This window comes from Ostrinia nubilalis, chromosome 2, assembly GCF_963855985.1.
Source record: "Ostrinia nubilalis chromosome 2, ilOstNubi1.1, whole genome shotgun sequence".
Classification (NCBI taxonomy): Eukaryota; Metazoa; Arthropoda; class Insecta; order Lepidoptera; family Crambidae; genus Ostrinia; species Ostrinia nubilalis.
This window is the reverse complement of record NC_087089.1, coordinates 14,467,044-14,481,464: the sequence shown is the minus strand read 5'-3', so window position 1 is coordinate 14,481,464 and position 14,421 is coordinate 14,467,044. Positions and strand designations below refer to the sequence as shown.

The 14,421-nt window shown below is 37.7% G+C and overlaps 1 protein-coding gene across 1 annotated transcript in view; it reads left to right on the top strand.

The window, feature by feature from the left end:
• The window catches only part of LOC135084983 (5-hydroxytryptamine receptor 2A), a 135,049-nt gene that overhangs the window by 73,874 nt on the left and 46,754 nt on the right, over positions 1–14,421 (top strand). Inside the window, exon 2 of the mRNA XM_063979747.1 lies at positions 2,421–2,897. Coding sequence (XP_063835817.1) covers positions 2,549–2,897 — 349 coding nt within the window. The 5' untranslated portion in view covers positions 2,421–2,548. The remainder of the gene's footprint in view (positions 1–2,420; positions 2,898–14,421) is intronic.

The following is a 14,421-nucleotide window of genomic DNA, read 5'->3' as shown; positions in this document are numbered from 1 at the left end:
CCGTAGGTAGTTTGAAACTCCAATATTATGCCATAACAAATTCATTCACCTTCGGACATTTCAGCGAACTTTCGACAAGCTCCAAAGTTGCCTAAAGTTGCCCAAAGTTGCCAAGTTTCTTTGTTCTTCATCTGTCATGCGTGTCTCAAAGTGTTCGCGCTTGAGTTGCTGAATTGTTTGAGAACTTTTAAGAATATTTGTGGGTTTTAGCGACTAAATTATAAATAATATTCTGCAATATTCTTTGTCGCTTGTGATATTCTATAAAAATAGCATGTAGTTTCTATGTTTTGATACGTGCGACAGAAGAACAAAGTTAAACTATTTGTAAGTTTTGTTCTTGTTCTTGTTGTAGGGCATAGTTTAAAAATGTAGCAAACCTAAATGGCAGTAGGCTAGAAATACCAATTTGTCTAAGATTCGACGAAATGTGGTTATCGAAATGTAGACTTCTTGGCAGACGTAAATAGACTCCCATCTGAGAGAGTCTTAGGTATGCTGTAGGCTGAGTAATTAAAAGAACTTAAATAACATTAAAACAATTCTAACAAAACTTCCAAAAGTTTTCCATACAGCACACAAAATGACCATTACGTTATGTATAAAGATTTATTAAATAAAATGCCCGTTCGCTATACAGGGTGGAATTTTGTAATGCCACCCGGAGGGAAAGTAGGTACTCTTAATACTGTAGATGGAAAATTTTACTCAAAGGAAACATTCCTTTATTTTTGAAAAGAAATAGAACTGCAATCAAAGATTTCTAAAAATTTGTTTGCCACACCTTATAATCGAACCACTATTTGTTAAAAATTACACCCTGTATTTTATTACATCGATCGTTAGGGTTAAGTATAAGGATGAAATCTCTCTAACAAACTTGATAAATCAAATGAAAGAAAACCATGAAATCTTAAGTTATTTTAATTATGCACAGAAAATTCTATGGTATAGGTGTGAATTTTCAAAAATCTTTGAATGCAGTTCTCTTTCTTTTCAAAAATGAAGGAATGTTTTCTTTCAGTAAAATTTTCTATATGTATACACTTATACAGGGTGTTAGGTAAATGGGTATATGAGCCGACACTAGCCCATGTTAACATGGTCATATAAATGGTATGGTGAAGTCAGATATTTGATATCATCATTTAATTTTTTTTAATTTTCATACAAAATAAATTTTATAAAATCCGATTTGTATGAAAATTAAAATAATTAAAATGAAGATATCGATTTTCTGACTTCACCATACCATTTATATGACCATGTTTACATGGGCTAGTGTCGGCTCATATACCCATTTACCTAACACCCTGTATAGAGTACTTTCCCTACAGGTGGCATTACAAAATTCCACCCTGTATACTTACAACCTGTTATATTCTGGTTACTGTAAAAACATTGTCATAATTAATTAATACTTGCGTACTCATTCACCATTATTAGCTCTATACTAGCATTTTATGTATTTGACTTAAACATTAAATCCCGTTTCAAAATTAAACTTCTGAAATAATTTTAGACATTACCTTTTTCATTATTAGTTTAAATCTGTGCTCATTTACGCACGAGTTCTCTCTTTGTATTAACTCTATGCTAGAATCTGTTTAACTTTTGCTTCGACGTTTTCAATTAGTTATTGTCATGCAAAAATGGACTTAAATGAGGACACTATTTGTATAATTTTCACTTTTTTTTCTTTGAAATGTTGCGATGTGTATGAAACTTGTATTATGACGTTTTCAAGAGTAGTTTCAGTATGCTCACCATGAGTTTATAGGTTTGTTCGCCAGCGACTGCATAAACAATGACAGATTATGCAGCGTCGCTAGCGGTTACTTTCAGGAACTAAAATTTTCATTGATTTTTTTTTATACACTCGCGTAGGTTTAGTGTAAAGTCATGGTAAAGCTACAGTTCGTAAGTTTACTATTATAGTATCGATTTGTTTAATTTTTATTATCTTTTTTATCGTGTACCTACTCGTGTACCGCCACATTATACAACCTTGATGTCATAATTTATAAGCTACCATATCTTATGGCTTAATCATATTGACCGTGCTGTATTGATTAGACCAGTATTTATGATGATTATTTTTAGTGGAAAATGTTTAAGAAAAGGCACTCTTGGTTTAAATGAACCGACTACACAGAGTCATCTTTCATATCTATCGTCATTTGAAGCTTCGCTCTAAATGTAAGAGATCATCATCGTCATCAACGTCAGGTCATCTAGATTCCACTGTAGGAGCCCGACCCTCTCCAATTTACCAGAGGCAAAATGTAGGCACACTCCTCACCCCCCACACTGACCAGACGGGTTGAGGAATCTTAAAGAACATAACCACTGTAATGCTGATGAGAAATTATGTACTCGATATCTCCAGCATTAAATTAAAATTATATTAATTGTTACAGATGCCCACCAGAAGACCACAGCTGTGAGTTCTCCCATCATGGAGCTCCCGCACACAATCTACCACATTTACGAAATAAGATGAATGAGCGGCTACCAAAAATGAACTGGGGAGCACCAGGTGACCACAATGCATGAGCTCGTATTCTTTCACCCAATCCCAAAACCTGAAAGCGACTTTGACATTTGGGATGGATTCGCCAACTTCACTTTGGAAACCCTCAACTTCAATCTTACTGGGAATATTACTGAGAAGAATGCCACGTTGAATGACAGTGGGGAGGTGAACAATTGGTGGGCGTTGGTCGCGTTGATCCTGGTTCTGTGTACGGCAGCAGGGAATGTGCTGGTGTGCCTTGCGATATATTTGGAGAGGAGACTGCAGAACGTGACGAATTACTTCTTGATGTCGCTGGCGATTACTGATCTACTGGTCGCGATTCTGGTGATGCCGCTTGGGATACTGACGCTGGTGCGAGGTGAGTCTCATTGCCAATTACTTCCATAATTTATACATTAGCCCTTCAAGCCTCGCGAATCGAGAGACAATAGAAATCAATTGTTACGCGGTCTTATGCGACCCCCCGGGGTTTGATGGGTTAATGCAGTTTCATTCAACTAAGAGGTTTTGGTTGACGTTTGCTTTGGGAACCATCTTGTTTATCAACATTAGGAACGGCCGCATTTGTATACAAATACGTTACGTACAAATAGCCCCAAGGATTTTTAATTATTTTAGTTTGTGAAGATGCACCTACAGAAATAATATTCTAAGGAACAAAGTTTTCCCAATCTGTATTTTGGAAAGATAATAGTTTTAATTAAATATTCTACAAGCCTAGGCTTGTGAAATCAAAAGTATTGTTTTCTTAGTTATATGAAGAACTTACTTAAAATAGCATTGAATAAGTTAGAGTAGAAGTTAATACAAAGAAAGCTAGTCTAGGTGGATAACATTGTATACTTGTTCTACCCAGTTTTATGTTTCGGCGCTACGTATAATAATAATCTCTAGGTATTTAACCAGGCAACAGAGCTTGCGTTATAGTCACAGATGCACATTTTCTTCATTGAGTGCTAATATGAACCAGACGCAGGTTAGCGTACCATCCCTATATTGTTGACATTCCACCAGCTCGCACTCAGCGTTTCGATGACTCTTTTATAATGCGAACAGATAGGGACTGGAATTCGTTGCCTGCTGCTGTCTTTCCCGAAGACTATAATCCGGGCGTTTTCAAGGCGAGAGTGAATAGGCACTTACAGGGCAGATATGTACCATCCTAGACTGCATACCACTTAACATCAGGTGCGATTGTGGTCAAATATCTGCCTTGTTACGCATAAAAAAAATATGATCCGAATAAATCACTACTCCTTGGGTAAAACCAGAACCTTCTACCTATATCTATAAAGCTTTGGAACAATAAACCTGTCGAGTGAAATCCCGACATGGCTACGGTTTAATTCGACGCCGAGTCGGAGTGAAAGGAATGTAACGCTGACAGATGATAGAGGCCTGTAGCGAACATAGCGCAACAAGATCAGCCCCTTCAATGTTATATAGACTTGAAAAATCTTACTTAATCCATTTACTTACGGTTACTTAAACATTTGTTTGTCACCTGTCCTGTAGACCAAGAGCGAAGTCGATCCTAATTTCGAACTAAAGACATTTTACACTGCGCCTCTACTTAGTTCCAAACTAAGCAAAGTTTGTCCTATGGGTACTACTTGGGTACTTAAATACTTTTTTAAATACATACCTACATATTAAATAGACAAAGAAAACACCCAGCCCAAAACAAACAAATATGTTCATGCAAACAAATGTTTGTACTGTGCTGGAATCGAACTCCCTTTATATTTTTTTTACTAATTTCATTGCGGGTCTAAATGGCGGTTAACCTTCTTCCGGGACAAACGTCTCTTTCATTGATTGAGTTTTTACAGCTTTTTCAGCGGTGGAAATGAGAGTTGGGAATAGTTTGATGTGAAAACACAACGAAAAAATCCGTTAGCTAGTCGCAATACTCGTAGTACATTGAGTTGAGCTTAGTTTCGTGTTACATGTAAAATCATTGAAAAGTGGATGGTACATCAAGTGGTACATTTTCCACTCAAATCACAAAAATTTACGCCCGTATTCACAATGCTTGCTTAAGTGAAGCAGCAAATCGATCGCACAGCGTTGAACAGAGCTCTGTGATTGGTTCGTGAGTCACCCTGTGCATCCACGCGCACTGTGAGACCTCATAGCTCATAGTAATGTTTGTGAATACGGGCGTTAAGTTGGCTTTTCTCCCTACGCTACGGGGAGCGTGGGCACGTGACGTCACGAGCAGTCTCCCAACAATACACCCCTAATGGACCGGCTTGCAACATTGTTGCTGACCCTACAGATTACTATGAAATACAATATCTAAGCCCCGTAAGCCCCGTATCACCCTCAGGTATGAAAACAATAGAGGGGGGAATCGCAAATTCGACGGGATACCGCCAAATTTTATTAAGTTAAACTGGTTAAACTAAGTTTAAGGTTTGTTGACAAGGCTTTCACCGATCGGTTGCCCTTTCCCAGGTTGGGAAATTGATTTCATGGTAATTTGGATTTTAAAAGGACGAGATTATTTAATATTTTGTAAGTAACACTGAGCTACTTAAAAAGTGCCAGAAAATCTGTTACTTTAATGTATTGTTAGGCGCTATTTAAATTTTCAATTTTCTTAGTTTCGTTAAAAGTTTGTTGTTCGTTGGAGTGATCGTAAACTGAATAGTGTATTTGATACTACTACAAGTACACATTATATTAATAGTAAAGTTTTCATAATATTCCACTGCAAATACACTTTGGAAATTCAGCAAACAAATAAACCCGTCTGATGTTAGCACTGAACTTTCTAGTAGTTTCTACTCGATTAAATCTATTTTCGGTTGCCAAATGAAATAACGTTGAGATCGGCAAAATCTAAAATATTTATTCTGTTTGACCAGCATTTTGGCACTTATGAACGTAAAACAAAAAATAGTACTTAGCCCAAGAGATAAGTACTTTACATGTCTCCATTTTGGATCCTACCAGAGCTTCGAGACTAACGCCCGTATTCGCAAACATTACTATGAGGTCTCACAGTGCGCGTAGACGCACAGGGAGACACGCGAACCAACACATAGCTCTATTCAACGCTGTGCGTTCGATTTGCTGTGTCACTTAAGCAAGCATCGTTTGTGAATACGGGCGTAATAATAATATGGCAAGTGCTGAGAAGAAACAATATAAGAAGCATAACATTGGAATCTCAAGGTTCAGTACATTTTAACTACTTCTTTACTTTAAAACAGGGTCCTATTTAGAAGAAATTACATCTTAAATTCAATAAACTCTATTCTAACTAAGGTCCCCATTTGGCTAGCAAATTAGTGTCGGTCACCGTAGCTTCATTGGTATGCACCTTGCATGGTCTAGCTCCTGGGTCTCTCAAAGCGTCAATTACCATATTTTAATCCATTTTACCAGCGCAATTCTGTCTTGGTACGCCTAAGAGCCAAAGCACACGATGCGTTGCGGCGCCGAATTGCAATGATTACACCGTCACGGCGCGGCGCCGCACCACTGATTCTATGTAAAGGTGGCGGATCACGCTGCAACAAAGACAAGTGACCGAGACAAAAGACTGAGAGAAAAGACCTAGACAAAAGACCAAGACAAAAGACGAGAGAAAACAAGATCAAGACGATAGACCATGACTGTTGCTTGACTTTAGGTAGCGCTATATTTATTTATTTAGGAAAACCAGGGTTTTACAGTGTATAATAATGACAAGTTTGGCAACAAGTACACCACTTATAGCGTCAGTTCACGACAGAGACACGAGACAGAAACCTAAGTAACGGTCGCAGTCTTCCATCTCATACTCTTGTCTCTGACGCGACGAGAATCGCCACCTTATTAAGGCTGGTTTTAGTGTCACGCGGACCGTCCGGTGCGGACCCCCTGCCAATCTGTATGAACTTCTAGGGAGCGTTTTAAAGTAATGCGGTCCGGAGGAACCGCTCCGCTCCCTAGCAGTTCATACAAATCGGCTGTGCGGAGCGATCCGCACTGACAGTCCGCGTCACACTAAAAGCAGCCTAAGACGTCGTAACGACATCGCTCCGGTGTCGCACCGGCGCCGCTGCAACGCATCGTGTGCTTTGGCTCTAACCTCGCCTTTAAAATCGAGCCATTACGATAGTGGTGTCGGTCAATCGATAAAGCATCGATACAAAGCGCTCAACGTATAATCGATGCCGCCAACGGTTTAATTTATTTGAAAGGTTTCGGGCGCTCCGGAATTGTTTTCAAATCGTGAATCAGTTTGCTGACGTGTTTTATTGAAAAGATTATTTAGATAGGCATCCAATTACTTCCATATCGAGCGAGGATCTGTAGTTGTGATAGTAGTTTGATGGTGCTCTTTGATAACGTTCGGTGCATACAATCAGATAGATAGAGTTGACAGCACATCTGCATCAGAATAAATGGTATTGCAAAATAGCCTGTATTACAACGAGATAAGATGCCACAGTGTCCAACTTGATGTGCTGTCATCTCTACCTAGGTTAGTGATTTTTTGCTGAAAATCAGAGGGTCACAATAAAATGAAAACCTACATCAAAGTAAAATAAACATAAAATAATCTTTAACTAGCTTAGGCCTGTTACGGTTTTATTTGTTTGTTTATTCCGGTGAATGATCAAAATGGCTGAACTGATTTTGACAAGACCGTCACTGGAAAAATGGCTGACGTTTTGAAAAATTTAATAAAGATTTTAGAAAAAAAAAATAGGGCTCCGTGCATACATATCTTTAGCCCCATGAAAGTGTAAAGAAAATCCATAACACTAAAATCTACGTGGATAAAACCGATGGCAGAAGCTGATGATGTATTTAATAGATTCAAACTATCGACACTTTGAAAGTCGATTTGCGTCATCATCGCCAAGTAATCGACTGTACTCACAGTCCAAGTTACAGCAAATTAAGTTACCCATACCTTAGAATTTTGATTGTGTTTCAGAGTTCAAAATGACGTTAAAACGTTATCTTGCTTGGAGGCAATCTATGGGAAATACATGAGTTGTAAACGAAGCGGAAAATAGAGGGATGGTCTAGGAAATGACAGTTAATTGTTTTAGAGTACACGTAACCCCGTTGAATTATGAGTTTGTAGCTCACGATATAACTTTGTTTTTGTTTAGGACGGCTTAAAATATTATTACCAACATACTCTATAGACTATGCTTCAGCTAAGTGCGCCATTTTATACATGTTCGTATCGATTAACAACCCGATCAAACTATCGGCTGACAAAAAATTGCGCAAAAAGTCTGTAGGCTAAGGGGTGTAATGCAGGCAATTTAGAGTAAAAAGTCACGATGTTTTGACAGTAACGCGTAACGCGCGTATTCACAAACGATAATTGCTTAAGTGAAGCAGCAAATCGAACGCACATCGTTCAATAGAGCTCTGTGATTGCTTCGTGTGTCACCCTGTGCGTCCACGCGCACTGTGAGACCTCATAGTAATGTTTGTGAATACGGGCGTTAAAGTATTTGTATGGCTACCAATAGGTAATAAACGAAATATTGTGTGTATCGAGTTAAAAATATTATAAGTGACCTTTACCATATCATTCAGTTACATTTACAAGGAACTTATCAGAAGCAGCCGTCGGTTGCTGATATTGTAGCAGAACGGAAAAATGGCAGTTTCAAAAGGACTTTTTGTGCTTCGGACCTGTCAACATGCCAGAGCCTGTTGTATTGTGTACAAGTTTAGCGCAAAAACTAGGCGCGCGCCAAAACGTTGGGTCAAATGTGGCACACATTATGTGTGCTTGTACCCGATTTGGAACGTACAGAAATGTAATGCAAAATCATATTATGGACATTCCCACAGGGAATTCTTGTTAAAATACGATTTTGATTTAACATGCAAGAAGATAGATTGATATAAAACTATACAATGTGTCAAACTAGTTTTGAAAGGTGGAAGCGTTTAAAACTTTGGGATTAGCTGATCGTGACGTCTCAATGACACGTGCCCAAACTTACTCCTACGGAACGGTGCATGTTGCACTATCGTGTAAGGTGACGTCACGTTATTTCATATTATCTGTATCTTTGGTATGTTTAGAGACTTTTAAAATAAATAATCACTGAATAATTTGATGCAGGGATAAAGAAAAATGAAAAAGAAAAACAAAAACATGCATGTTCTTCATTGCTGCTCATTCTCAAAATGACGGAATGCCGTACCCAACCAGTAAAATGCTTACTCAGTGGCATGACGTTAACGAGCATACTTTACGTCAACGTTATGTTAAGTATTCGCGAGCTATTCAACTCATCCTTTTGAGCAACATTGGACTCATTTTAGCGTGTGGAATTTCGATCTGCATTTTTTTATTTGCCAGTTTTGTTGTTTTTAACCAGTGTTTTTATTTGCCATTTTGATTTTCGAATGCTTTTTTTGTTTCGTTATTCAAAGGTATTACGAAAGATTACCACGTGTGAGTTGGTCTACTAGGGCCCAGTTTTTTGATTCATAGTTAAAATAACCAATAGCCAAATTTTACAGAATGTCAAATGACAAGTGGTTAAATATCAGAAAAAACTGGGCCTTAGACTGGTTTGCTCCATCTCAGTTTAACTATAAGTAACAAACGTCAAAAATCTGTCAAATACCATACAAAAACATCAGTTATAGATAAAGTTGCGGCTCGGAATATCAAATTCATATTTTAAAACTCACGTTAAACTTTCGACCCCCTTTAATTCCCTTGGGAGAAACATTTTGAAAAATTACATCTGAAAACTTAAGGTGTAGTTTTTGACGAAATAATTTGAATTATAAAGACACGGAACCCTCAGACCAGACCTCTTATGTGATCCGCAATAGGCATTTTTTTTAATTTAAACATTTATTATGATTGTTACATCTATTATGCATAAATGTCACGTAATTACGACCTAACGACATACATTTATTCATATTAAAGAAAATAAAAAGGTATGTAATCAGAAACACATAAATTATGCATTCAAGGTTATGGTAAACGTTGCTAAGTACGGTTGAGTTACAATTTTCTTTACATATTATATTATACTTAGTACGTGTACACATACAAATACACAACATTAAGGAATACTTTTGCAAGATTCTATTAGAGATTATGTTGAATTAATTTACCAATGATTTCCTTTTCATTCATCAACCGTGCGACGTGGAAGTCATTGGGGGCCTATGTACAGCAGTGGACGTCCTGTGGCTGAAATGATGATGATGATGATGATGATGATGATGATGATTTACTTTATCTAAAAATAGCTGACCCGGAGAAAATTCGTATCGCCTATGTTCATCAGAAATAATGAACATAGCGGCCTGCATCCACCGCCTTCCTGCTACCTTTATGAGGTCGTCGGTCCACTTTGTGAATGGTTGGTAGGTACACCAAGTTACTTGAACACAAAAGCTCGCAAAGTTACGAGTAAAGTATACTTAAATCTTATTTTCTCAATATTGCTTTAACCTGTTCAGAACAAACATTTTCATCTGCAGTCTGTTATTCCCCTAACTTTTATTTAATCCCGAACTTATGTAGTTGTTACTAAAGTTCTAAGTTGTAGCACTCTTCGCTAGTGTTATTGTGTTTACTTGGAACACTTAATGGCTTCTTGCAGGGATGTTATGGATATCCGTAACCGTAACGGAAACTTTCGGATATCCGAAATAAAAAAATATCCGAAACCGTAACCGTAACCGATTTAAAAGTTTCGGATAGTTTCGGATGTAGGCAGTTTAAATTGTTTTTTGTACAGCATTATATGTAAAGGCATAACAGCCTGATTTACCTTTATAGTGCCTAGTAGCCATTTTTATTTTTTTTACTTTTTATTCGATGGAAAGTGTGCGGCCATGAATTAACCGTGTTGGACAACTATTGCAAATTGCATTCTAAAGCACAGATATCCGTAACCGTAACCGAAACTTTCGGATATCCGAAATAAAAAAAATATCCGTAACCGTAAACGAAACCGGTATAATTTAATCCTATATCAGTAACCGTATCCATAACCGAAACTACATATGCATCACATCCCTAGTTTCTTGTAGGTAACACTCAAGATTTATCTCTAAATCTTCTAGGCAGAAGTATGCAGTAAAATAAGTAAATCATCATCATCAACTCGCTTGTCGGTTTCTGAATTGGATTTTTAGCTTGAACTTGTTCATCTTCTAATCAAGTATTTCATATTTTATACTTATTAAAAGGCAGAAAAATGAAAAAAAAATGAGCATGAGTTTCCACTAAATTAACAGAGGCACCTTGGGAACTTGGAAAACCTTGGGGGAGGCCTTTGTCCAGCAGTGGACGTCATTTGGCTGAAATGAACGAACGAACGAACGATCAGAGGCAAATGTAGGATTTGGTCTACATTCCCCACGGTACCACCATGCCTGTATGGATTGGTGAAACCTGGCGTTCATATGCTTGACATTTACGTAAGTCATCCACGGGAAGAATAGAAAGAGCCTATTCTATTTTTACTCTGTGAAACTATATTTTTGTACATAAATAAGACTTTTTGGGTCTCCGTCTCAAGTGATAATTACAGAGGTGAAATGTCCTAGCCTCGTAGCGCCCACGGATTTTTTGGATCCTCTTTAACTACGACCCGACCGTCCTTCTTATAGGACTTATAGTTATAGTCCTATCAGCCCAAGATTTTGAGTTGAAATTCGTATGTGTTAGAGTTACCGGTTTGAAGTGAAACTTTCAGGGTATAATTATGATTATATTAGCATGTGTTTTTAAATTCAATTATTTGTCTACCTTTTGTTCTTTACAAAGGCCATCGGGCCACAAATTCTAGATTAAAAGGAAGTATTAAGTGATGTAAAATTAAATAATACAAAAAATTAGTAGTGTAAAGAGTATTAAATTAATAATAATAATAAATATAATAAATATTTTTGAACAATTTCACACATAACGCTATCTAGCCCCATAGTAAGCAATTAATATGCTTGTGTTATGGGTGCTCGCTTAACGGATATACTACATTATAAACGTTTTAAATACATACATATTATACTAGTAACACCCAGACCCATCACAGAAATTAAAATTCATCATTTCAATTTCTGCCCGGCTGGGAATCGAACCCGGGACCTCTCGGCATAGTAGTCCCTTTTAGAACTACTACACCAAACGGCCGACAAATAATTAATTAATTAAATTAATTATTAGTGAAAGATAAGTTGCATTTTTATATTAGTAATATTCCATAAACCAATATAACACAAAGCCACAAACTAAAAATATTATGATATTTTTAGTACTAGCTTCGACCCAACCGCCTTCACAAAGTACATATTATTTCAAACCAAGATTTCGCAGAATTTCTGCCCTAAAAATGCAAAGTAATTATCTCTATTTAAGTAATACCTATTCGTTAGCAACTTTTTGCATAAAAACATACTCGACAACCACGGATTATCATAAAAAAATGCGATTTACTAACTACGTGTTAGTGAGCCGTCCATACCGCCGGCCATTTTTCAAAAAATCCCATCTGTCAATTGTGACAGCCAATGGTAGCATACCGGAAACTGTTCCCTAATATTTCGTTCAGAAATCGAATTAAATTATTGTTATTTTGGGTTATCAAAAGGCGCGTGGGCGCTACGAGGCTAGACTGTACCTAAAGAATTTAGGAGCTACCTATGTCCTGCAATTTGATACCCCGTGAGTAGCGGACTTGCACTAGGTGCTATTTTCGGCCCCAAAAATGTCTATTTATACTAATTTTAGTATACACGAATTTTTATAAATATTGTAACTAGCTTTTGCCTATGGCTACGCCCACGTGAAATTAGGTTTTGCTTTAATCAAATCGTATCGTATGTACGTTTCTATACAGTCAACAGCACTTCGAACTCTACATTCTTGTAGCAAATACATACTTATTACAAGAACATTTAAATACCTTATGTAACTTAATGTGCGTACGTTAAACTACAGCGTTACGCCAACTAATTAAAACAACTCAACAGTAATTACTCAAAGGTGCAAAGTTATTCGTTTTAAGAATTTGGAGGAAACTCCTAATAGACTAATGAATTGACTTAAGAATATTAGGTAAGGAAACAATCGTTGAAGAAAAAGTTTGAGGAAAAGGGACATTAACTTTTCAAATGATAGCGAAGTTTGTTACAACTGAGATGCTTTTGTGCTCGGAATTTTTGGTACAAAGAGAAATTAAGATACTGAACGCAAGTGAAAAGGATAGCTGTAGTATTTTGCTTTAAAAAAAACTAGAAAATATACACTGTTTTCTTCCTCTTATTCGTTTCGCTCATGGCAGAGCGGTCGGTGGTTACGTTGAGTCGTTGTACACATCGGTTGTAGGGACTATTCCCACCTCTCGTTCCCACCACAGCAATTCCTGTGTAGCCAGGATCTACAGCTTTACCGCCATAAAAACCCAACCAATGAAGGACAAGTTGGACTCGCAACGAAATTAATCAGAAGAACATAGGAGGAGTTCGAAATTAAGGTTCGACTTCTCTCCATTGCAAAGCGGATGACAGGTGACAAACGAAGGTTTAAAACCTTTGAGAAAAGATTATGCACCACGGACAATAAATTATCAATTAAGGGGGCCTATCTTATGAGCAATAGCAACTACCTGCCAATAATATTTTTCACAAAATCGCTTAAACACAACGGTTGTAGAGGCGAATTAAACTCTCTGCACGATCTTCCGCCATCTCTCTCTGTTGGCAGACTGTCTGCTGCAGTCACATACCCCGTCTCCCACTGCCAATTTCACTTGGTCGGTCCAGCGCATTTTATTTTATTTGTGTTGAGCGGCTATTCTAGTTCAATAAAGTCCTAGTATCACTGCGACCGTTATCGATCTATTGTGATCGCCGCTGTTTTCCTTACAGTTCGCCTCCGAGTCCTGCATCCATTAGGAAGTGCAGTATCTTTTGGGGGGCGATATGTTTTACATCTTGTGGGTTTAGGATGTGTTTGCCCAGGTGTAAGCTCCGCTTGCGCATCAGAGGTCCGCAGTCCGTGAGAATGTGTAGTGGCGTTTCATCTGCCTCTTGGCACATCCTGCACGTTCTTGTTTCGGACAGTCCCATAGTGGACAAGTGCTTGTTTAAGCTGCAGTGTCCAGTGAGGGCTCGAACTAAGTCCAGCGCATAGTGTTTTATACTAATTTACATTTTTTAATAATTTGTGTTATTTGTAGCCTAAGCCTAGCACTTGAATTAGGTAAATCATTATGTTGCCGGTTTTACTTTAGGTAAATCTTGCTTGCATTGTATTAATATTTTCAAAAATTGTAAATGCGTCATTAAAAACACTGTAAATATTCTCCCTTTATGACCTTCATCAAAACTATAAAGACAAGTGTAGAGCCTTTTTTCTCGAAAATAAACACAGAAAGTATGCTCTTACTCATTCACTAATGTGGTAATTTATCCACAGATGTCTCTTACGTTCCACATGTCAGAGTAATATATCGTCTAGAATTATATTTACTCGTAGTCTAGGCTCAAAGTATCTCTAGTGAAGTGTTTTGACAGAATCCCGTTCACTAAACACCAATGCCGAACCGATATACACACTGAAATGGCTTGGAGCGCCTGTCAGTTTAAGTTAGATATAGTTTCGAATGTTTGCATCATCCACAGCGCTTGTGAATTTAAAGTTTTATGACGTTATTTAAATTTTTTATCAACCTTAATAACGTTAAGGCGATTATCACACTGCGCCGCGCTCCGCCGCGGTCCGCGTGATGTCATATAAAAAATCCCGCGCGCAGACGCTTTGTCAGTGTTTTGTGCCGCGCGTGTTTTCTATACAAACTGAGGTACTTGCATACAATGATTAAATCTGTCGTCCCGCGTACCGCGGCGGAGCGCGGCGCAGTGTGATA